Here is a 24004-nt window from a genome sequence, read left to right as displayed (position 1 = left end):
TAAATTTCCCTGGGGAACTTACCACTTTACAATATGACCTATTTCTCTGTGGTCAACTACAACTGTTAATGCAGCACTTTCTTATATTGAGATATTCTGGTAATGAGTACCCACGGTTCCAGCTCAGGATTCTGCAACACAGAAAACATCACATCCCTCTTCCACAGAGGAGCCTTTTCTATTGCATCACCCCCAGCACTTGAGCTAGTTTCAGATAAGAATTTTTTTTTTTTTTTTTAATGAACACGGTAAAAATTGCTAATATAAGAAAAACCACTAACCAATTGAATAGATCAGTGGAAAAACATCCCAGGTGTTCACTGCAGGAATTCTGTAGGGGTAATTCATGTTCTTCAGACTTTATAGCATTTTCATTCTTATCTGAAAGAATGAAAGAGGACCATTTTAATTCTAAGAAATTTATAGATTTCAGTCTGTGAAGCATAAAATGAGCCAAATTAAAAAGTTACATTAAAATACTGGGACTGGAATTGTGGCTCAGTGGTAGAGCATTTGCCTGGCATGTGTGAGGCACTGGGTTCGATTCTCAGTACCACATATAAACAAATAAAGGTTCATCCATTGACAACTAAAAAAATATTTTAAAAAAGTAAAATACTATTACACCAGAATATCTCTTTTCAATCAGTTTCTAGTAACTTAGTGATAGGTGTGCTTAAAACACGTTTCACTGAATATTTATCAAGTTCCTATTTATAGGTAAATGTCAAGAGACAAAAAATATGTATGAGTCTTCAAAAAGCAGCTGCATTGTCAAAATATGGCCTCTGGAAATTTTTTTTCTTGTCTTCTCTTTTGCAGCTGCTCATCCCTGGAGCAAAGATGAGACAACTGGAAACAGGCGTGATCATGACCAATAGAAGGTTGTTGGACAGGTGATGAGCAGCTGCTGGGTTTCTACTGAGGACCAGCTAGGAACCAATTGCCAAAGGACCTTGGCCACCACAGCCATTTCCAGGAAGAACCATGGAAGTGCAGGGGCTGGGCGCCCTGGGAATATTACAAGGCAGACTCAATAATCTGAATATTTTTAAATAAGATTGAAAAAAGACAGGGTATACTGAACCCTGTATCATCTGGAATATGAGCTTACCCAGAATAATTCTGGAAGTGTCCACTTAAGGCATATTTTAAGAAAAATATCATCTTAATTTTAATTTAAATTTTTTTCTACCTTTATTGAGGTATAACTGACAATTCTAAATTCTATGTGTTTAGGAAGTCTAATTAGTTGATAAACACTGTGCAATAATCACAATTAAATTAACATATCTACTACCTCAAATATTTATTTTCTTTCTTTTCTGTGTATGTGATGGGAACTCTTAAGACATATCCTCTTAGACACGTTCAAGTATACAGTACAGTACTGTTAACTACAGTCACCAAACTGATTGTTGGACCTTCAGAACTTATTCATCTTATATAGCTGAAACTTTGCACCCCCTTCACCAACCTCTCCCCATTTGATATCATCTTAATTCTAGAAGATTTATCAGCTATTATCCCAGGCATACAACAACCTCCCCCCCCCCCAAAAAAAAAAAAAAAAAGCAGCATTGACCATCATTACTTCCAGTAGAACATAATTTCAGAACCTGGAGCCTATCCTTTTACAAGTAAAGCTAATTCAATTTGTTTGTGTTTAGATACTAGCGATACATATAACACAACAGGTAAAGAAATCAGAAATGTGAGGTCTAATTGAAGCACTGACACTAATTCTCTGCATCTAAAGATCTAATAGAGAAAGATAACCACCCTATTAAGAGGTAGAATAATTTATATTCAAGTGTTCTGCCAAGGAGAAGGTAGTATACAATTCAAGGTTAGTGCCCTCAACTTTTAGACATTCATATAATGACACAGCATGATTGATTCCATTTTGATGGCAAAGAAATTATGGTAACTATGCTATCAAAAAAATTAGTAATGATCTTTTTACCAAACAACAATAAAAATTCACCTATGTCTACCACAATACCATATTGTGCAACACATTTTAAATCTCTAAAGATGTAAATCTTTTTCACCTAGGCTAAAAGTTTTCTCTTTATTTATATTTTATTTTCTTCTGACCATGATTAAACAAAGACTAGATGTTTGAGTATGTTGCAAACAGTTAATCCTCAGTAAACAAAAGACATGAGTGGGAAACCAATGTAAAAACATATAGAAATGGTTTTCATAGGATTTTAATGAGAATTTTTCAAACCTTTGGATATTTTTCACTCACCTGTATCTGAGAAATATGTTTTCCAGTATTTCACCACAATACTCATTTTTTCCATTGTCAGCGGTTCAGTTAAAGTAATATCAGCTCCATGCCCTGAAATACAACCTAAGCATTTTGTATTAAATACTGACCTTATGATTTCTATTTGAAGAAAAAACAAATTCTATATCCAGCAGGCACATACCTTTAAAATTTTCAGGGATTATAAAAACAAACAGCCAATGTGTATTTTTCTTCTTGCAAAATCTGAGAGGGAAAGAAAATGTTATAAATGAAGCAAAATCATCATTCAAAACTTTGGAATTCAAAAAGCTAGACTTACTAGAAACTAAGCTAGAGTGATTTTCGTCATTTCTTTAGAAATTAAAATGATAGCATGAATATGGAAAATTAACAAAAGTGGTATCTTTAATCAATGAGAGGAGAGATGAACTTTTTATTTGAAAACAAAAACAAAAAAACAGAACAACAAAAACCCTATGGCAGCTTAGGAGGCTGAGGTAGGAGGATTACAAATTCGAAGCTAGCCTCAGCAACTCAGTAAGACCCTGTCTCAAAACAAAAAACAAAAAACACACAAAAAAAACAAAAAAACAAAAAAAGACTGGTTTGATGTGGTTCAGTGTACTTAAAACAACCAAATTTTTAAATTGCTCATCAGTTTATAAGACATTGGGGGAAAGATGAAAATTTAAACAATATCATAGGGATGTAATCAGTAAAATACAGAATGTGGGAAATTATATAAGACTTATGATCCCTTTTTAAATATATGTATATATGTGTATATTCTTTAGGTTTTATATATATATCTGTATATATACTGCTTACATACATATATATGTTTATGTGTCATATATTATATGTATGAAAAGAATATGGAAGAGAAAGTCAATTCCTTTTTGTTTTTTTGGATACCAGGGATTGAACTCAGGGGCACTCAACCACTGAATCACATCCCCAGCCCTATTTTGTATTTTATTTAGAGACAGGGTATCTCACTGAGTTGCTTAGCACCTTGCTTTTACTGAGGCTAACTTTGAACTTGTAATCTTCCTGCCTCAGCCTCCCAAGCTCCCAAGGTATGTGCCACAACCAGCTGAAAGTTGAATCTTGATTTGTTTAAACACACTTTTTAAAAAAGTTGTCAGATAAGCAGGAAAAATCGAATACTGATTAGATATTGTGACTACATTAAGGGAATTATTATTTATTTTTAGAGGAGATATTGGTATTATGGTTGTTTTTGAGTCCCTATCTTCGCTGTCTATTAATTTATGGATAAAATAAAACAATGCCAGATTTGCTTTAAAATAAATCACCTGGAGGCAGCATAGCTTGGAAAAGAGATGAAATAAAATTGGCCAGATGTTGATAAATGTCAAGCTGCGTTACGGGCACATTGAAGTTCATTATGCATTTTTGTTTACTTTCATATGCTTGAAATTTTTCAAAGTAAAGCTTTTAAAAATTGTGCCATTATAATTAACTAAACTCAGTAGGACATAAGTTGGTTAAACCTTGGGATTAACAAAACTGAAATATTTTTCCAAGGACAGTACTGGGTGGAATTAAACTGTCAATTGATGGAAACAAGCAATTTTTTTTTTTTTTTTTTTTTTTTTGAGACTAGGGATTGAACTCAGGGTCACTTTGCACTGAGGTATATTCTCAACCCTTTTTATTTTTTGAAACATGTCTTGCCAAGTTGATGAGGGTTGTGCTAAGTTGCCCAGGCTGGCCTCAAATTTATAATCCTGCCTCAGCCTCCTGAGTTGCTGGAATAACAGGCATGAGACACCAAACAAGGTATTCTTAAATACCTAAAAACATCATTTATCAGGGTGTGGTTATATATGCTTATTATTCATTCATTAAGTCCAGAATTGGAAGAATCCCCCACTGTATGATATTGTTAGTTTATCTGAAATCAAACATATATCATTCTGTGTTAGAAATTCCAACCCTAGGTATCCACCAGGGAGTGGTTCCAGGAACCTATGGGAAAACCAAAATTCTTGGATGTTTAAGTCTCACAGTATTTGCATACAACCCACACACATCCTCCTGTGTACTTTAAATCATTTCTAGATGACTTATAATGCCTAATACAATGTAAATTCTATGTAAATAGTTATCTTTAGAACAACTCTGAATAATAAGAAAAAAGTCTATACATGTTCTGTACAGATGTGGTTTTTGAAAAATATTTTTGATCCGCAGTTGGTTGAATCTGAGGGTGAAAAATGTGTAGGCATGGAGAGTTGACTATAAATGATTTACATATCTACATCATGTATATTGAGAACCTACTACGTGCTAGACTCCAGAGTCAGCTTTGTGATATATGGGGTAAACAGACAAGATCCCTGCTCTTGTGGGAGGGCAGATGTCAAACAAATCATGGAAGATAATTAAGTGGGCAGAACTATGTCCAGTGCTGTGAACAGAGATCTCAGGGTCCATGGGAGCACTTCAGCTTAGGGGAGGCCTCCAGGCAGACAGGCTTCTACAGCTGGCTAGGAGTCAATCATACAGAAGGTGGGGGAAGAGGGTGGGCAGGAAGCACAGAAGCAGAGAATACTCTGGGCAAAGGCAACAGCATGTGCACAGGCCCTGGGTAGGTAAATGTCAAGGTAATTTGAGAAAGTGAAGGCAGTCCAGGATGCCCCTAGCGTGGAGCACCTAAGGAAGAGAAGCATGAGATAAGACCAGAGAGGCAGGGAAGGCTGGGTGGGATGCTTTTAGGTCAAAGAAAAGATTTGCTGTTTAATTTAAATGGGAATGGAAGGCTACTAAACTTGAGAGTGACATGATCCTATTTGCATTTTATAACGATCACACTGACAATGCTGAGATGGGTTGACTGTTAGCACAGGGTGGGGTAAAGAGACCTTACTGCATGCAATTACCCAGGAAGAGCTAATGTTGGAGAAAGCAGACATATCTGAGAACCTTCTGTAGAAATAGGTCATTCCAAATATTTGCCATGTCAGTTACTTCAGACAAGGAGGACTTTTGCTAAAATGTGACATTCACCTAATAGAGGTCTATTTGGGCTTCATACTATTCTGTAAATTCTGAAGAGCTGGGGCTAGAAGACAGGAAAGGAAACATGGTCTTCATGAGGAAATATGCATGTGTGAAGGGAGGCTAGGCATGGACTGGCCATCTGAAGGCAGAGGTAAGAAGAGAACATCACTGTACTGATGCGGAGAGCATGGGGATCTGGAGGGAGTGCGAGTATAGGATGTTACCCACCTTGATGTAAGTATTTCATGTTATTTTTTAAATGATGAGAAAGGGTAGAGTATGTAAAGTAATAGAAATACAGACAACAGGATGAGAGGAAAGAGTAGGAAATATACATGGACTGAACATATACAACCACTCAGAAAAAAATTACTGGACAGTTCAGTTGAAATAAAAAACTTTAGAGATTTATCAAAAGTAAACTACAGGGGCTGGGGATATAGCTCAGTTGGTAGAGTGTTTGCCTTGGAAGCACAAGGCCCTGGGATTAATCCCCAACACCGCATACACACACACAGAAATAAACTATAAGTCAAAATACTCAAACAAGCAAATTTGAACAAAATAGATTCTTTACTTTTAGAAATAACTCTTTTCATTTTTGCAAAATCATACCAATTGATTTTTTTTTTAGGTGGAATATGTTAGATTTGTATATATGGATTTATAGGCACCGATGACTTACAAGCTTTACATCAGTTGGAATTCCTGAATTTTTGTCATTAGCACAGAATCAATGACCATCCCAAACACTCGGCCTGCCAGTGACACCCTAATTGTAGAGCTGTACAGGGACTCAGGCAATCAATAGGGTTCCCAGAATCCAACACTCTGGTGCTAAGCTCAGCTTCTCATTCACATTCTGCACAAATCAATAAGCTCAGAGTTTCTGGCTTCCAGGATGACCAAGAATACGTCCTCTAAGGAATGAATGTTCCTTGAAACAAAACTAAGCAACACAAAAACAAAACAAAAATCTATCCATCTCAACCAAAATCACTTCTTCCACATTCCAAAATCCAATTTCAGGCTGAGTGCCTATCAATTAAAGATTCTCATGTTTTAAAAACCTATAAGTCTTTTGGGACAGTTCATTTCTCCTTGTGTTTCACTACACTGTTCAAATGTCAGGATGGTTCCTGAGGTTCTACTCAGGGATCTATGAGACTGGACAGATATTCTGCTTTCTATTCCTCTGCCTGTCTTCAGGATTCTATGGAACTGAGGCCAGTCATCAGCTCAAACTGCAGTATGCCCATTCTCGGTCTTGTCCCACCCCCAGGTCTGGCACCCAGTACAATAATAGAAAGATTATATAAACATGTTTTGAGCTGAGTTTAGGAGAGGCCTCACCTCTGAAATCTATCATCTAAGAAAACCAAAGCAATCTTTTTTTTTTTTTTTTTTGGTACTGGGGATTGTACCCAATGGCACTCTACCACTGAGCTATATCCCACCAGCCCTTTTAATTTTGAGACAATCTTCTGAGGCTGGCCTTGAACTTGCTATTCTCTTGCTAATCCCAAATTACTGGGATTACAGGTGTGCATCACTATGCCCAATACCAAGCAGTGTTAAGTCCCTGTGAAACTGGGTTGTAGCCTTCTTGAATAGTTATCTATTATGCCCTCCATGGGCCAAACGAAGCCAAACTAATCTGGCATGGCCTAGTTGAGGCTCAGAACAAATAAGGTTCTTTATTAACCACTTAATTAAAACAACCATTTTCAGTAAGGTTAAAATTTTTACTGAGAACATGAGAACACTGAGCTCACCTGCTACCCAAGATGTATGTAGCATTTTAACATTTATTCTGGCCAATAATGAGGTCAGTGTGCCCTGCTCTCATTACACTATTTCACCAAAGAGTTTCTTTTGTAAATCTCTTGAGTTAGGTTTATCATGTCATATAACACTAGAAATTATAAATATATATAATTTTCTAAGTTCTTACATTCACCATCAGTTCCTAGGATAAAGTTCTTAGTAAAATAGAGGCATGCATTGCTTAACGATAGGGACACATTCTGCAAAATGCATCATTGGGTAATTTCTGTAAGATGTACTTACAGAAACCTAGATGGAATGGCTCAATCACAGGATATAGCCTCTTGATGCAATCAAGAGATACAGTAAACACAAGCTGGATGAGGGTACTGACTGCAGAACAGGACATACTGTTTTACAGTAAACCTTTTTTCAGCAAATAGAAATACACTCTAAATTAATGATAAAGAGTATAATAAATACCTAAAGCAGTAACATAGTCATTTATTGCCATTATGAAGTATGATGAGCTATACAGATACAGCTGTATTGCTAGACTTTTATCTGACCGGCTGCACAGTACGTTTGTTCAAAACAGCATTGCCATAACATATAAGTAACGTATTGCACTACAACCTTACCATGGCTATGATATCATTAGGTGATAGGAATTTATCAGTCCCATTATGAACTGAAGGACCACCATCATAATGCTAACTACCATAGACTAAACTGTTGTTATCTGGCATAGGATTACATGCAGATATTTTGTTATTATTATGCTTATTGTCAAGTGTTCAGGGGACAGGTCATGCAAATTGGCTAATAAGAGTTAATGAGTTATACTGTTAAGTCAAGGATATTTTGGAATTGGGGACATAAAGGGACAACTTTGTTAGATCTCTGTGGCTCATAAATTGGGCTTTCTAAGAGATAAGAAAAACAAACTACATGGAGAAAAATGAAATCAGATCTGAATGGCTGAAACCACATTCTGGGTTCCTTTCCTTACTCAATGACTGAGTTTGTGAGAAGTATGGAATCTCAGAAATATAGAACCATGTCAGGAAAAAGAAAACTGCAGTTCTAGAAAGCATCCATACACTGTCAACAAATTTAAGACATATTTTAATTTTCTGTACCTGCTTTTAGAAGATCAAGTGTTAAGATGTGTCTGAATTATCAAGTGTCTACTCTTTGAGTATGGCTTAGTTTTGACCACTGACAGGTCAACATTGAAATATCCTGGTATTCGGGAGCTAAGCCTATGAATTCTAAAATATGTTACCACTGGGTAGTGTTCGAGTTTATCTGGTTCGATTAAAAATATGTTCTTTCAACACATTCATGAAATGAAAACAATTCAGGAATACTATTAGGAATGTTGAACTATAATGGGGATGTGTCTACTGCTTGAGATAAAGTACCAATATTTTTATGAATGATTCAAGTTAATTAATGATTAACAACAAGCTCAAAAGACAGTTCTTCTCTAAGAATCAATTTAAGAGTCCATTAAGGAGGCTCCTTTAATTTTATTCCAAAATAACCCCAATACTATAACTCACAGGCTAAACATCATCCTTATTTCAATAAAAATCCATGTGACTGATAGATACACAGGTTTGTGATCAAATGCTCAAATACTGCAAATAAATACGCACATTTCTAGTCTACAGTAAATTCCTCACTCCCTACTAGGGAATACAATGTGTCCAGAGAGAGAATAGTAAGGGAAATAAATAGTTGCACATTTTCCTGGACCCATTCATATTTTGAGGTACTATAAAACAACAACAAATATCTAAGAGGAAAATCCACAAATAGCAGAAGAAAAGCTAAACTAGACTCTTCATTTTGGGTTAGTCATTAAATGTTAGCCAAAGCTCAAACGACTTTTAAAAAGATGAAGTTTTAAATGCCTTATGAGTCAGTATGTTTATAAGACTCATTACTCTATGAAAAACCACAGGTTGAAAAATTATAAATTTCCTCCACAATAATAATTTAATAATTCATAAATCATGAACTCATAATAGTTCTGAGGGCAAGGAAGGGAACTCCTATCCTCTGAGGCCAGAAACACAAAAGCAGTTTCCACAAAGAAAACATCTCCTTTTCAAAGAGGAATACAAAAGCTAGAACTCATTTTTTGTCCCCAGAATACCATTGACCTTATCCATTCGATCATTCACTTATACCTACAGCAAGGCTGTTAGTCAAGACCTACCCTGGGAATTGAGAACAGAGCAAAAGACAAGGAAAAAAAGTTGGTGTATTCTACAAATTACCCTTTTTTCATTTCAGACACATACTTTTAGAGAAAAATGAAAGAACTACCATATGCATATCTGTACACTTAGTGCCTTCATCTGTCTTCTTTCATCTACTATGAAATAAGCTATAGACCAAGGGTGTAGCTCAGTGGTAGAGCACTTGCCTGGCATCATGAAGCCCTGGGTTTGAGCTCCAGCACCACACAGGCATTTACACACACACACACACACACACACACACACACACACACACACACACACACAAATCTTACACTGTTATTTAAAGCAATGAAACCTATAGTGGGGGAATCTGCCGAGATAAATATCAGACAGGAAATTCTGTCCTTGAATCCCTAGGTTTTAATAACTGTGATTAAACACAAAGCTTGTTCTTAAATAGAACTTTATTTTTACCCTGTTCTAAACATCAATGATGAACAAATACAAAGTTCTACTCCATTTAGAGAGACAGATAGAATGTCACTCCTGAAACAAGGGAAGAGATCAGCCATACTGATTTGTTCAGTGTCCTTCCAAAATCATGAATGCATTTGATTTATACCAAGTCTGGCGTATACTGAATCTCAGAGGTATAAAATAAATGGCTTCAATATAGAAGTTAAATAATCACCTACTTTTTATAAAGAACCTGAAATAAGTAGTTCTGAGTTTTGTGAAAACAAGATATGTGCTCTTTGGCAAGTCACTTTAGTCTCATGTCAAAAGTAGGGACAATGGAATCCTGCTCCACTCACATCATGGAACTGCTGTAAAATAAAAATACTATATGAATGAGAAATTGTGTTAAGTCCCTGATCAGGTGTAACTAACTATGGCAGATGTTTTTAAAGTGCTGTGATAAAGTAGGCACATGCTTAGGATGACTGTTCATAACGTGTTTGGGAAGTGAAATCCACTTTTGAGGTTTGCCTGGTTTGTCTAGAATTTAAATTACCAATAGAAAGTTGAAAGAAAAGCAGACTAGTGGTTCTAAGAAACTCCAGGAATAGTGTGTGTCTCTCTCCCTAAGAAAGGACTCAATGGCTTGGGCTTCCCATTCCAACACTTCTCTTCCCCTAATATAGCCTGCTTGCCCCTATTTATTCAGGGATCACAATATTGACTGAATTTTCTGAGTCCTATCTTATAATTTTGACAAGCTCTCATCTACTCCAGTGTTATCTATAATTCTACTTTCTCGATCATGTCTTTTCATAGAAAGAAAAAAAAATTGTTCTGTCCTAACCCTGTTTAAATACAATCTAAGTGGTTTAAAATTCTATGTAGCCAGGAAGAACTGGACTGCAGTTCTCAGGAGTCCAGGTCTCGAGAGCTGGAGCGGGACGGAATAGAGGGCTTCAGTGGACCTCCATGAAGAAACGGCAATGTTGGAGGTGGTAGTACCTGGACTAGATTGACCAGAGGACCTCAAGGCTCCAAGGGACAACTTCAGTTCACAACCAACATAGCAGAGCTCAGAGTGCTCACTTGCTTTAATATCTGCTGTAATAATTGATTAACTCTGAAAAGATGTGTCATTTTAATGATGTAGTTATTTTAAAAGTATATCTAAGGGAGTCATGTAAGGATTATATACCAAATACCTTTCTGGGACCAACTAATTCTTACATTATCACCCAAACCTATTCTCAAGTTGAAATAATTCTTACAGTATGTCACATTGGCAATAAAAATAGCAACATGTATACAGTCAGTCATGAAGATATGCTTCATTTTAAAAATTAAAATAGAAATATATCATCTTTTAAGGATTTTTATAGAAACCTCTTTTTAAAACACCAGTCTAAAGATACAGAGTCAAGGTTTTGAAAGTTTACCTAATTGACCTGACAGCTTCCAGCTCCTCTGCACTCAGGAAGGAAGTTGTCTTCAGGAAAACCATGTCGAATGTGCAATCATCTAAAAGTGTGGCTGCCTTCTGCACATCACTAATGGTGATGGTGACTTCTGCTGTATTTGCAAAAAATTTCTGGAGAGGATCAGCCAGGTGGTAAACAGTATCATCTCCAACTAACAAGAGGTCTATTTTTGCCTAAAGGAGAAGGAAGAAAGCAAAAGTACTACATAATTAATATCTGGACATAGAAAAAACATTGTGTATGAGAGGATAAAATAAATAAAGGTGACAAATTACAATGATTGCCTCTACAGCTGGACTGGATGGTGTGCTAAGCACCTCAAAAGGTAGGAATGTATTCAATATTTGGGATTCAATGGATCTGAAGTTCATTCTATTTTTTAGTTTTTCCTACCCATACTATTCTGCATTTTCTTGCAAATTTCTAACTTGCCCCATTAACAACAGATAAGAATCTTATGACCCAGTTTCTCAATAGTCCATCCCATTGGAAATTCTGTTTACTGCTTAGAAAACCAAACTGGTACTCTCCCACACAATTCATTTTGGTGAAACACACATTCCAAAGAATAGCAAAAGATCTAAATTCCTAGATCCTAAGAGACACTCGAAGTCATTTGAAGGGAATATGTATGCTATTCAAATCTGAATATCAGGAACCAAAAAGTTTCTTCATTTCTATTTGGGAGATTTTCAAATACAATTAGGAGAAACAATTCCCATCCTCACTTTTAATTTCTCTGTGTTTTATTCCCTATAGCTAATGAACATAGCCCATGGAAAATGCCCAAAGTTGCAAATGCTTGAACTAATGGAAAGAGTCAAAAGGCAATTGGAAAAGCCAGACCATGGACAGATCCATGTGAGAAAACAGATTCAGGAGTTGAGGGTTGAAGCCAAAAGTAGTAGGTGGAGGATTTAGAAATTCATGTGTAAAGAGAAAAGCAGCCTGCCAAAGGTGCACCTCTGTAGGGCAGGATCCTGGTATAGTGGCTCCCTGGACTATCCCCAGCTTCAACCTGGTTTCCCAAGGATTGCAGGAAAGAACTGTGAGATATAAGAAACCAGGCAGGAGATTGAAGTAAGTAAAGATTCTGAATTTTTACCTGCTCATCTTCTGATTTTCTTCATTTTTTTTTTAAAGTAAGTTTTTATCATCTCATATCCTCATTCATTTCCTTCCCTTGGAGCAACCACTGTTAACAATTTGCTGTCTGTCCTTCTACACAATTTTTATGTCAAATATATCAGTATCATATACCCACATACAGCTTTTTTTTTTTTTTAATAAATGGGATATTACGTTTTTTAAAAGTTTTTTTTCTCACATAATGATGTAGTTCAACAGTTCCTCAAAATTTTTTGGTCCAATGAGAACATTTTCATTTTCCAGAAGATTACAGATGTATTTTCTTTAAAAAAAAAAAAAAAAAAAAAAAAAAAAAGTTTCCTATCATGTTAGGATCTGGGGTGGATACTCATCTGTCATCTTCATCCAGTCTTTCTCATGTCCAATGATAATAATTGATGAAGCCATTCTCCAAATGTTGAACTTCAATGTTGTTCAAATGCTGTGATGAATACCTACATAAGCATACCTTTGGGCAAATGCATAAATCCTAGCATTAAAGTTATAAGATCAGAAAGGTTTTCTGTTTTTCAACTTAGATACTGCCAAATTGTTCTCTCTAATAGAAACAAAAGTTTGTGTACCCATCAATAATATATACAAGTTCCAATAACCCTGAATTCTTAAGACCAGTTATTCTTAAGCTTTTTAATATTTTTGCAACTATTGTGAATAGCAAAACCCATTTAATTTTCCTTTTCATTAGTATTTTCCTAATCATTTAATATCTTTTCATTTTAACAGTAATTTACATTTCTATTATCCCACATTCTATTTATCATGCATGCCCATTTTATTATGCATGCTTTTGTGCACCTTCCTATTTGTGGTTTGTCTTTTTCTTATTGCTCTGTTGGATTTTGTATATTGTGAATATCAGTCAACTACTTTGAGTCTGTTGCTCCATATTTAAATTTAAATTCTTTTGTCACTGGTGTTTCAAATGTAGTTACAAATCTGTTTCCTTTGGGACTTTGGTGAATTTTGTCTTACTTTCAAACCCATCTGTTTATGTTAAAATATGGTTTGATATGCTAAATGTTTTTTTTTTAATTTAGCTTTTCATCTTCTGAATTTATTTGGTGATTAACATGAGGTAAGTAAAGTATCTGATTTCATCTTTTTAAAAGGCAGAGTTAACTGCCCTGATGGCATTCTTGAACAAGCTAAACTTCCCTGTTTTTAAATGCCACCATTGTATATGATTTGTTTTTCTGAAGCTCATTTTGATTAATCTATGTGTCTATTTCTGGTTATTAGCACACTGTTTAATTACTAGTTATTTATAGAGTGTTTTTCTACTAGATAGAGTATGTACATAGTTTCATTCTTGTTATTTTAAAATTTTGGTCGTAGGTATTTCCCCCACAACTTCTCTTCCAACAGAATTTTAGCATCACCTTGTCAAGGAACCCTGCTAAAGTTTTGATTATGCTTGCATTTTTTTTTTAAATTATTTATTCATTTTTAAATTTTTTACAGACTGCATTTTGATTCATTGTACACAAATGGGGTACATCATTTCATTTCTATGGTTGTGCATGATGTAGATTCACACCATTCATGTAATCATACATGTACATAAGGTAATGATGTCTTTCTCAGTCCACCATTTTTCATACCCCCTCCCTCTCATTTCCTTCTACATAATCTAAAGTTCCTCCATTCTTAGTTAGAATATCATCACTGTATTAAATCTCCCTGTTTAGAAGGTATGACTCTCAGAATTTGGGTCTATTATGTTCTTCATTTTTATAGTTTCATATAGATTTTGCATGTATCCTTGAATATTTATTCCTAAATATTTTAACATTTGGAGATCACTGTGAAGGGGATATCTTTTCTCAGTCACTGAATTTTCTCATTGATATAGTGGACATATAGAAATACTGTTGATTTCTACATGAGGAACTTGCTTCATATATTTTCAGACCTGTATTTAGTCATGACATATTTTACTTGATTCTTCTCAATTTCCTTGGTAGACAATCATACCATCTTCAAAAATGACATTTTTGTCTCCGTTTCCAGAATTTATGCCTTTTACTTGTTGATTTTAAAGCACTGGCTAGTGCAGGGGTTTTAGAGCTAAGTAAAATGTATTTTTAAAAAAATTTTTTGTAGTGTAGAAGGACAGAATGTCTTTATTTTGTTTTTATGTGGTGCTAAGAATTGAACCCAGTGCCTCACACATGCTAGGCAAGTGCTCTGCCACTGAGCTACAGCCCCAGTCCAGTAAAATATATTTAAAACATTGAATATGTGTACATATATTTTACTCATAAGTATGCATCAACATAAAATTTAAGAATATGTACTTTATGCTAACAAATTGTCAAAACTACAAAAATAAATAAAGCATCGGCTAGCATATCCAAAACAGTAATGAACAGCAGAAGTGATAATGAGCACTCTTGGTTTGTTCCTGGCTTTACTGGGAATATTTTGAATATTTTTATCACTAAATATAAAACTTTCTGAAGGTTTCTATCAACATCCTTTATCAAAAATTAAAAGTATATTTCTATTTGAAGGTGTGATTTTTAAGTCAGAAGAGGGTGTGGAAATATACCAAGGGCTTTTTCAATACAAACATGATCATACTGTTTTATTTATCCTTTAATTTGCTAGGTAAAACATCACATTAGTACATTTCCTAATGCCAACCCATCATTGCAAGTGATAAACCAATTCGTAATGTATAATACATTCAATTTGTTGTCAGATTCTTGTATCTATGTTCACAAGTGAAACTGGAAACAATTTTTGCTTTATTGTGTTATGGTTTTAGTATAAGGATTGTATGGCAACCTTGACGAAGGAAAAGAAGCATCAATAGTATTCTATAATCTCAAATATTTTAGAAAACACTGAAATTAACAATATGTTTGAGACTTATTTGAAACATGTTTATAAAAATGAATTTAGATTACCTTTTACAGATCCTGGTTGACTAAAGTTTCCAACCTTCTCTTAGGAGAATTTTGTTCATGCATATTTTGAAAAATCCATTTCATCTATATTTTCAAATGTATTAATTTTTAAAAATATACAAAATGTATTTCTGGGTTTTAGCATGCTTTCTACTAGAAATTAATGTTTTTTTTTTCTTTTTTTTCCCTGCTTACACTTTATTAGAGACTACAGAACTTCTATTTTAACCTGAGTTAAACTCCTATATAGTTTTTAATTTTGAAGAGGATAGTATGTTTTAGTTTTTGAATTTTTGGCCATTCACCAGTTGTTCATTTCTTATTGTGATGTACCATCAAAGTGAATGTGACCTGTATGTTGTATACGTTTTAGAATTTGATATTTTCTTTATAACCCAATAGTTAATTTTTGTTAATGTTCTATGGGTATTTGAAAGCAATGTCTATGTTCTAGTAGGCAAGTTCTATATATCTTTTAGAACTAATTTGTTAATTGTTTTCTTCTGTTGGGTCTAGTTACTCTTTCAGTTTATGAGAGGTATATTACAATCTCCCTCTCTAATTATGGTGCCATCATTTTATCAATGTTTCTATAAATTCTATTTGTAACTAGGGGTCATATACATAAAGGTTCATGACAAGTTACACAAATTTCTATGGATATAGAACTGTAATATTTATACTGTATAATGATCTAGATTTATATGTTAAACAGTATATATAATTATATAAAGAAAGCTAAATATGGAATATAATTGTCACCTTTGATATTTCACCTGAAATTTTACTTTTATTTCTACAACTGATTTTCGTATCCCCTTATTTTGAGCTTTTCTGTATCTTTGATTTTGTGTGACTTTTATTAATAGCATAAAATTGAATATTTAGTATTTTTAACAATCTGAGCTTTCAGTTTTTGATATGGGACTAAAAGCAACTTCTTATATTTATGACATTTACTACTGCCATTAATGTAATATGATTAATCAGTTAATATTAATTATGAAACATTTACAACCTAATGTGAAATGATCTAATTCTTTTCATTTATTTCAGGTTTCCTACTTACTGTAGTTTTGTCTTTGACTAGGCTGATCAATTTTTCCTTTATCTATCCTGATGTGCCTACAGTGCTTTAGGAATTAAATTCTAAATTTAATAATTTAATTTCTATTCTGAGTGGTCAATAGTCTTTGCTTTTTATTTTGAATTAATCTTAGATTTACTGAAAAGCTGCAGAGAGTATGGCAAGTTCTCAAACACTCTTCACCCAGCTACTCTATTAACACCATACACAGTCATGCTATTTTTATGAAATCCAAGACATTGTGGGTTTTTAACCACAATTTTAAAACACTAAGAAATAAACATTGGTACAGTACTACTAGCTAAATGACAGACTGTTTGGATTTTACCATTTTTTGCACTAATGTCCCAGGATCTCTTCTAGGATAACACATTTAGTTCTCATGATTTTTAGTCTTCTGTAATCTGTAAAGATTTCTCAGTTTTTCCTTATTTTTTTCTGACTTTTGAGGAGTGTTGGTGGAGTATTTTATAGAATACCCACAACTCGGACTTGTCTGACATTTTCACATAATTAGACTGAGACTTTGGAAGAACATCATAGACATGAAAGACCTTTCTCCTGGTGTCATGCATCAATGACACATCTACAGGGATGTTCACCTTAGTCTCTTGGTGAAGGTAGTGTCCACAAGGGTTCTCCACTATAAAGTCACTTTTTTTCCTTTCCACACACTGTTTTCAGAAGGGGTCCACTAAGTCCAGCAGTATTCCATAGAAGGGGTCTCAAGTAACCACCTCTTGTAGGAAGAGCAAATTGTGGAGCTGTTAAAACCATCACAATAATTAATTAACTGGAGATTTTGGAGGGGTAGGAAAATAACCCATTTCTCCTAAGAGTTATACTCCCAATTGATATTCATCAGTAGATCTTGCCTTGTAGATCCACAGGCAAAAACATCATAATTCTGTGACATTCCAATTTATCATTTCCTTCCTTTCTTCTACATTATTCTGTATTCTTATGTAAATATTTGCCCCTTCTCCCTAATTTATTTATTCATCCAGGCATTCATTCATATCATTTATATCAGTATAGGCTTATGGATATGTATTTTATTTGTTGGGTTACAGTCCAATGTTACTATTTATTTTGTTAGTCAAACTACTTCAGTTTGGTCACTAGGAGCTGGGAAGGGCTTCTTAACAAGCAAATGTATCTATTTGCAATTAAGATATAATCTAAATCTACAACCTCTCTTCCAACAAAACAGTCTCCCTCCATACCATACTTCACCTAATCCATGTACTTATATACTATGACTTTCTGGAATTTAAATTCTAACCATTATTAAGTTTTTACATTTTTATTAACATTTATACTTAATGATTTTTGTTTCTCTAATTCCTACTGTTGCTTGAAGCTCATATTTGCTTCTTTCTTGAATTCATTTTATTGAATAAGGAAATTATTCTAAAGACTAAGGGTACAAAAGGGAGTCCTAGAAAGTCTGAAAACATCTTCATGTGCTCTCACAATTCAGTCCTAGTTTTACCTGGTGAATATTTCCAAGGTCCAAATTACTTTGTCTCTGAATTTTGAAGAGATTGGTCCATTTTCTTTTGCTACCCAGAGTTGGTAATGAAAAAGTCAGTTGCTTTGTTTCTCTTTGGGTGATTTTCTCTTCTTTATTCTCCGGATTTTGTAGTTCTCTAAGATGCCTACAAGAATAGTTTTTATATACTGGCTCTGGAAATGTCTTTCTTTTATGTCTTTAATAATTTCCTTCTCTCTCCCCCCTTGTAAATCTTCTATTAGATATTAGAAATCCTAAATTGATTTTTCATGTCTCAATTTCTGAGACTAGACTTCCTTTATTTTTTAGATCATTAACTCAGTCCTCAGTCCAGAACTTCTAAAGAGTTTTTCAATCTCAATAGTTTAATATAACTAGTAATTTTTAAGAGTTTTTGGTAAATTTCCATAACTTGCTATTTTTACGTTTCAATGTCCTCTCTGAGAATATAAATTAGAATTTTTAAAGTTTATTTCTATTCCCTTATGTCCTAGCCCATTTGGGCTGCTATTAAAAAGATACCCAAACAGGGTAGCGTATAAATAACAGAAACTTATTTCTGAGTTTTGGAGGTTGGGCAGTCCAAGATAAGATGCTGGAAGATCTGGTGTCTAGTGAGCGCATGATTTCTGGTTCATACATGGCAGTTTCTCGCTGTTTTCTCACAAGGTGGAAGGGATGTTATGGGGTCCTCCTTGAGTCTCTTACCAAAGGGCACTAATCATATTCATGATGGGACCGTACAAATCCTGGTCAGTTTTCAACAGCCCAACCTCCTAACATCAGCACCTTGGGGATCAGGATTTCAACAGATGATAGTGTTTGGTATAACTGTTGTATTTGTGCATTTTTGTTTAGTTCTGCTGATGTCTGGCAATCTTTGCTTATTCAAAACATACATGTGAATCAAGGACTGAGTGGATGTGAGTAAGCAGCTTCCTGTAGCTGGGTGGTGCTGACCCAGTGATAGCTTCCTTTAACAGAACTGGGTTGGGTTTGGTGTGGGTGGGTGGGATAGTGGAAGCCGAGACTGGAGCTAGCTAACTGTCCAAATAAAGGCAAGCTTCCCTTTGAAAACCTAACACTTTGGTTTATTCCCTTCCTGGCCATAGCTGGTTTCCTTTTATCCTTGTCAATGATAAAGACATGGAAATTATCCACATTGGGAGTTCTCCTCCTAAGTATTGTTTTTAGGGAACAATTCCTGGGTTGCTGCTGTAGCAAGAATGAGCTGGAAGAGTCTAGCAGGGTCAAGAAATCGAGGGTCCCATTTGGCCCAGGTGCTCTGCATCCATTCAATTCAAAACCAGGTGAGTACCCTCTCTCACTTTGTTTCTATTGCTAAAATTATTTTGCCTCAGTATTTCTTTGTGTCTGCTAAATTGTAGTTTCTTTTATTTTATTGGGAAAAAAAATCAATCCTATCTGCTTTCTAAATTTTAAGTTTTCTTGTGGAATATTTTTTTAAATGTTGAGAGAAGCTGTTTTGTTTGAATTAAGATCCCATTAAGGACTATACATTGCACTTGGTTATTGTCTCTTTGGACTTTTAATTTAGAATACCAACCCGCTCCCTTTTTCCCTTTTACGTATTTACTTGCTGAAGGTAGTTGCCTTTTTTGTTTTTTTTTGTACTGGGAATTGAACCCAGGGACGCTTAACCACTGAGCTACACCCCAGCCCTTTATTTTTATTTAGGAACAGGGCCTCACTAAGTTGCTGAGACTAATCTCAAACCAGCAGTCCTCCTGAGCTGCTGGGAGCCACCACACCTGGCTATTTCCCCATTTTCTAAGAGTATCTCCTGTATGGAGTATGGAGTGCATGAAGGTTTACACATGTACTCAGTTCCCCATTGTGAACCAATCTCACCCACTGCCTCACAATCAGGGTAAAAATGTAAACTCCTTTAAAGCCTGATATCAACCTACTTTGCCAACCTTATTTCCTTCTACTTCCCTAAAATACCCTACGTTTTAGGAAGACAGCATAATACTTTGAATGAACTTTGAAGTTTGGAATTTCTACAGCAGAGTGGAGGGGTCGTTCCAGCATGTTTGTTTTTCATTTTATAAGCAGTCCTCTTTCTAGCAGTATTTCCTGAGCACTTTTGAGTGCAGATTGTTTGTGATTCGCCACTGTAGCACGATTTATTCTGTATAAATAAATTTCCTCTGTGACCCCGAGGTTGAGCACTAAAATAAATCACTAACAAATGGCCATTATAGGAATGATTATAGTTTTGTTTTTGAATTAACCTATTAATTGAAGCAACTTACAAATGCCCCCGAATAGCAATCTGGTACATATGATTTAACTTTCTCCGAGACGCTTTTAAGAATGCAAACGGGTGCTATAATTACACTAAAATATCATGTATAAACCAGGGTGTCCTGGACTATGAATAATTTGAAAAACTCTATAATAGAAACGCTTTCTTTTAAAACATCCTGCCACTATGTGCTTAAATAAGCCTGATGTTTACTTTCACCATAGATATTTACTGAGCCCCTCCTATGGGACAGATGCAGTGGTGGGTGCTAAACAGACAAGGTCCCTGCCCTGATAGGGCTTATAGTCTAGCTGTTTTTAACTCTGCTGCTGAGAAAGCAAAGCCTTCCATCCTTGGAACACAGAATAGGGTTTGAGCTTCAGTTTTACCAAAGTTGCTACTGATTTTCTTTCTTTTTTTCCTTGACAGCTTGATGCAGTGAGAGGGGAACAAAGGCTTTAGAGGCAGAGACCAAGTTCTGCCATTTAGTTCAGACACCTATTAGGGCTGTGAATAAGATACTTATGTGGTCCTCTTCTGGAGGGTAACACTTTGCTTTTACATTGCAAGACTGTTAATGAGGACAGATGTTTGTACGCGTTTTGTGGGTGGTAGTTATTGCCATATTTTCTCAAGTAATACCAAACCTGAACATAAAAAAACACAGAAAAATGTCAACTTACCCTGATAAAGGGAGGGAAAGAAAGAAGTAGAATTAAAAGGAGGGTAATGTGTCCATGCTGGGCAGTGAAAACAGCTCTGAATGGAACTGATGTCTACATTGCTTAGGCTACAGGAAGCAGGGCATGCTGAGGAGCAAAAGGCAAGTTTGAATAACAGAAATCAGCTGCCTAACTTGAACCTTTTCCTAGGCAGCACCTGGTGTGCTGACTGCAATGTCCCCAGAATCTCAGTCTTGTGGAGAAGAGTCCAGAAACAGCCAAAGGGGCAGAACACGGGAAGTGGAGAAGTAGAAAGGAGATCCAGAAAAGGATTCAGAACTATCACCACAAACCCACTGCCATGCACACGAGCCTGCAGTTTTGCACAGTGTTTTGCATAGTGGCCACAGCAGCCAAAAAAAAAAAAAAAAAAAAAAAAAAAAAAAAAAAAAAAGTTCTGGAAAGACCTGAATTGCTGCCCTGTCAGAGACTTCTTTCCCTGCTCTACAAAAAAAATCAATGTCATAGCACACTTGGAATGTTAGTAATCAGACAAATTAGAACATTGCTCAAGTCCACCATCCAACAACCAGAATTAAGCAAACAGCTCATAATCAACATAAATCTGAATATTTACTCAGTTAAAAATATCTTGCTAATGGTGTGATAATAGGGACACAGGCAATGAGAAAGATCTACTGATAATAAAAAGGAATAAAAGTTTCTAGCATGTTCTGCTTTGCAAAACTGCCTTTTAGTTCATCTCACATTTCCACCTGTGAGCACAATTTGGAGTGATACTAGATTTCATTTGACAGCAAGTCTTTTTTCTGTTTGAATTGCTTATTGCACCTTTATGAAAAAAAAAAAAAGAAAAAGCAATACATATTCATTGGGAAATTTTAAAAGACTTAAAGTGAAAGTAAAAAGCATCTGCAATCCCACCACCCAGGGAATATGCTGTTCACACCTTTTAAGTATATCTTTTAAGTATAGGCAGTTTTAAGATTGTGACATCACCACCAACCTTCTTTATCCTCTTCGATTTCCATGGTCACAGTAACACACAGGGCACTGCAATCTCACAATTTTTAAAACACAGGATTTCCATTTGCAATCTGTGGCAGGCTAAACCCTTAATTAGTAACAGCAGGTGCTGAAGTGCTTAAAGCAAATCACTCCTACATTTTAGTGAGTTGTTATTTATGTCACTCTTATCACCGGGAGCAGCTCTGACAATCAGCAGCAGCTGCATGGGCCCATGCTCTCATGGGGCAATTGTGGGCTTCTAGTTTCCCCAGGAGTCAAGGGATTTAAGCAGCTCTATCTGGAGAAACTGAGCAAGCTGTTCTTCTTGAAAAGGCATACAAAAGGTTCAGTCAGGGCTTCATAGTCTCGTGGGTAGGAAATCACAATTATTTACGTACTACTAGATAATCAGTTATTTTATTCAGAATTCCACTTTGTTGCAGTTTGCTTCATCTTGCACCACAAAATACTTTTCATTCCAGTTTTTTGTTTGGTACTAAGGACTGAACTACACAGGGCACTGTACCACTGAGCTACATTCCCATTCTTTTTTGAGTCAGGTCTCATTCCCTCATCTTGAAAAATTTAAGAAAATCTGTTAAACGAGTCCACTTCAAAATAATCATTCTGTTTCAGAGGGTACGTTCTGAAGAAAGGAAGAGATTAAGTAGTAGAGTCTTCTGAAGGTTAACCATTATACACTTGAGGCGTCCCATACTTATCCATAAAATCTGTGAAAGTCACCACTGGCTGGCTTTGCTTTCTGGGGTGGACTAGGTTTTGTTCATGATTGAAAAAAATCACGTCTTTATCTAAAATAGTTGCCGTGATCACTTTGGGCTTTGCTAAGGGAATAGCCAAATGGGGGCTTTCAGAAGAGGCCAGGGATTTCCATGTGGAGGTGGAGGGTGTGTGGAGCGCAGGCACCTTTCTCGCCCACAGCTTTGGTTTCCACACTAACTTGCCAGCTCGGTCACAAGATTTGAGCATGGATACCTTTGGAGGCCACAGCCAGTTAGCAAACTGGAAAGAAGCCAACTTGTCTAACGACAGGAACGCAGGAAATAAGACTTCCTACACGAAATATGTCTTCCCTATGTTAAAAATAAGAAAAGTGACATTTTGTCCCCAATATCTCCAAGCACCTATTAAATTTTGCTCTTAGGTAACTTTCCCAGTGGCCTACTGCTTGAAAAATGATTTTAAGTTGGGCAAGTGTCAAGCGCTGGGAGACAGGTTATCATATAAAACTCTTCGGCCCCCTTTCTTCCTTGGCCTCCTTCCCTAATGCAATTCGGCCCCATCCCCAAACTCAAGGCCTCTGGGCCCCAAGGGCCAGGACCTGGTGCCTGGGGGCCCTCTCGGAAGCGCGGGCCACACTCGCTCAGCTGGAGGCACCTGCAGGCGGCTGGCGCGCCCTTGAAGTGGCCCTCCTAGACGGCCCCTCAATGAGAGCGGCCTGAGCCCGGCTCAGAAGGCCGAGGGGCCTGGGCCCCAGGGCCCGCCGGCGCGCGGTTATAAACGCAGCTGCCTCCCCTTCTTCCTCCACCTCTTCCTCCTCTTACCTGGCCCGAGATCTGGCGGAACTCCTGGCTGATAATTGAGGCGGCCATGGTGCGCAGCGCACGTGCAGAGTCCTGGGGCAGCCTCCCCGCAGGAGGAGCTCAGCAGTCCATGGCGTCCCTGCTTGCTCACTCACTAATGGCTCCTTGGCGCAGCTGTGGGCGCGCACGCCCCGCCGCCCTTAAAGTGGCCCTGCCACCGACCTGGCACCTGGGGGAGCTATAGTCAGCTCCAAGGAGCTTTCCGAGGTGCCCTCAGGGCTCTCAGGAGACTGTCATTGACACCCCCAACTCCCTTACCCTAAAAGATCTCCCACCCCGAGGCCTGGGGTAGAACTGGCATTGCCCCCGCACAAATGGGAAACCCAGTTTTACCTCGGGCTGCTCAGAATACTTAAGTTTTTTATCACCATCTGTGGAGACTCGGGGTTTGTAGAGGACACTTCCTCTTGGTGTGTCTTTACTACCACTGTGATCCCCCCCCCCCCCCGTGCTAAAAACAAGGGAACAAGGGTTGCATTGGTTTTTGTGTAGACACCTGATCTTGCTTGAATTTATCAGACAAAAGTGTTCTACATGAACCACCACTGCAGGCAGTTGGT

The 24004-nt window shown here is 36.5% G+C and overlaps 1 protein-coding gene across 3 annotated transcripts in view; it reads right to left on the bottom strand.

Annotated features, from left to right (window-relative positions):
- SOHLH2 (spermatogenesis and oogenesis specific basic helix-loop-helix 2) overlaps window positions 1-23541 on the bottom strand; it is a 50882-nt gene extending 27341 nt beyond the window's left edge. For 2 of the 3 annotated variants that reach the window (XM_079137388.1, XM_079137389.1), the window contains exons 1-5: window positions 23406-23541; window positions 11172-11386; window positions 2442-2503; window positions 2258-2362; window positions 282-381 (exon numbers count right to left, since the gene is read on the bottom strand). In XM_079137388.1, the coding sequence (XP_078993514.1) occupies window positions 282-381; window positions 2258-2362; window positions 2442-2503; window positions 11172-11386; window positions 23406-23453 (530 nt within the window). In that variant the 5' untranslated portion in view covers window positions 23454-23541. Of the gene's footprint in view, window positions 1-281; window positions 382-2257; window positions 2363-2441; window positions 2504-11171; window positions 11387-12540; window positions 12647-23405 lie in introns of those variants that run through there. The other variant, XM_079137390.1, reaches the window with a different exon arrangement.
- Between the last annotated feature and the right edge of the window lie 463 nt (window positions 23542-24004).

Source organism: Sciurus vulgaris (genome assembly GCF_902686455.1).
Source record: "Sciurus vulgaris genome assembly, chromosome: 4".
Classification (NCBI taxonomy): Eukaryota; Metazoa; Chordata; class Mammalia; order Rodentia; family Sciuridae; genus Sciurus; species Sciurus vulgaris.
Note: the sequence above shows the minus strand (reverse complement) of the source record. Positions and strands in the feature narration are given on the sequence as shown.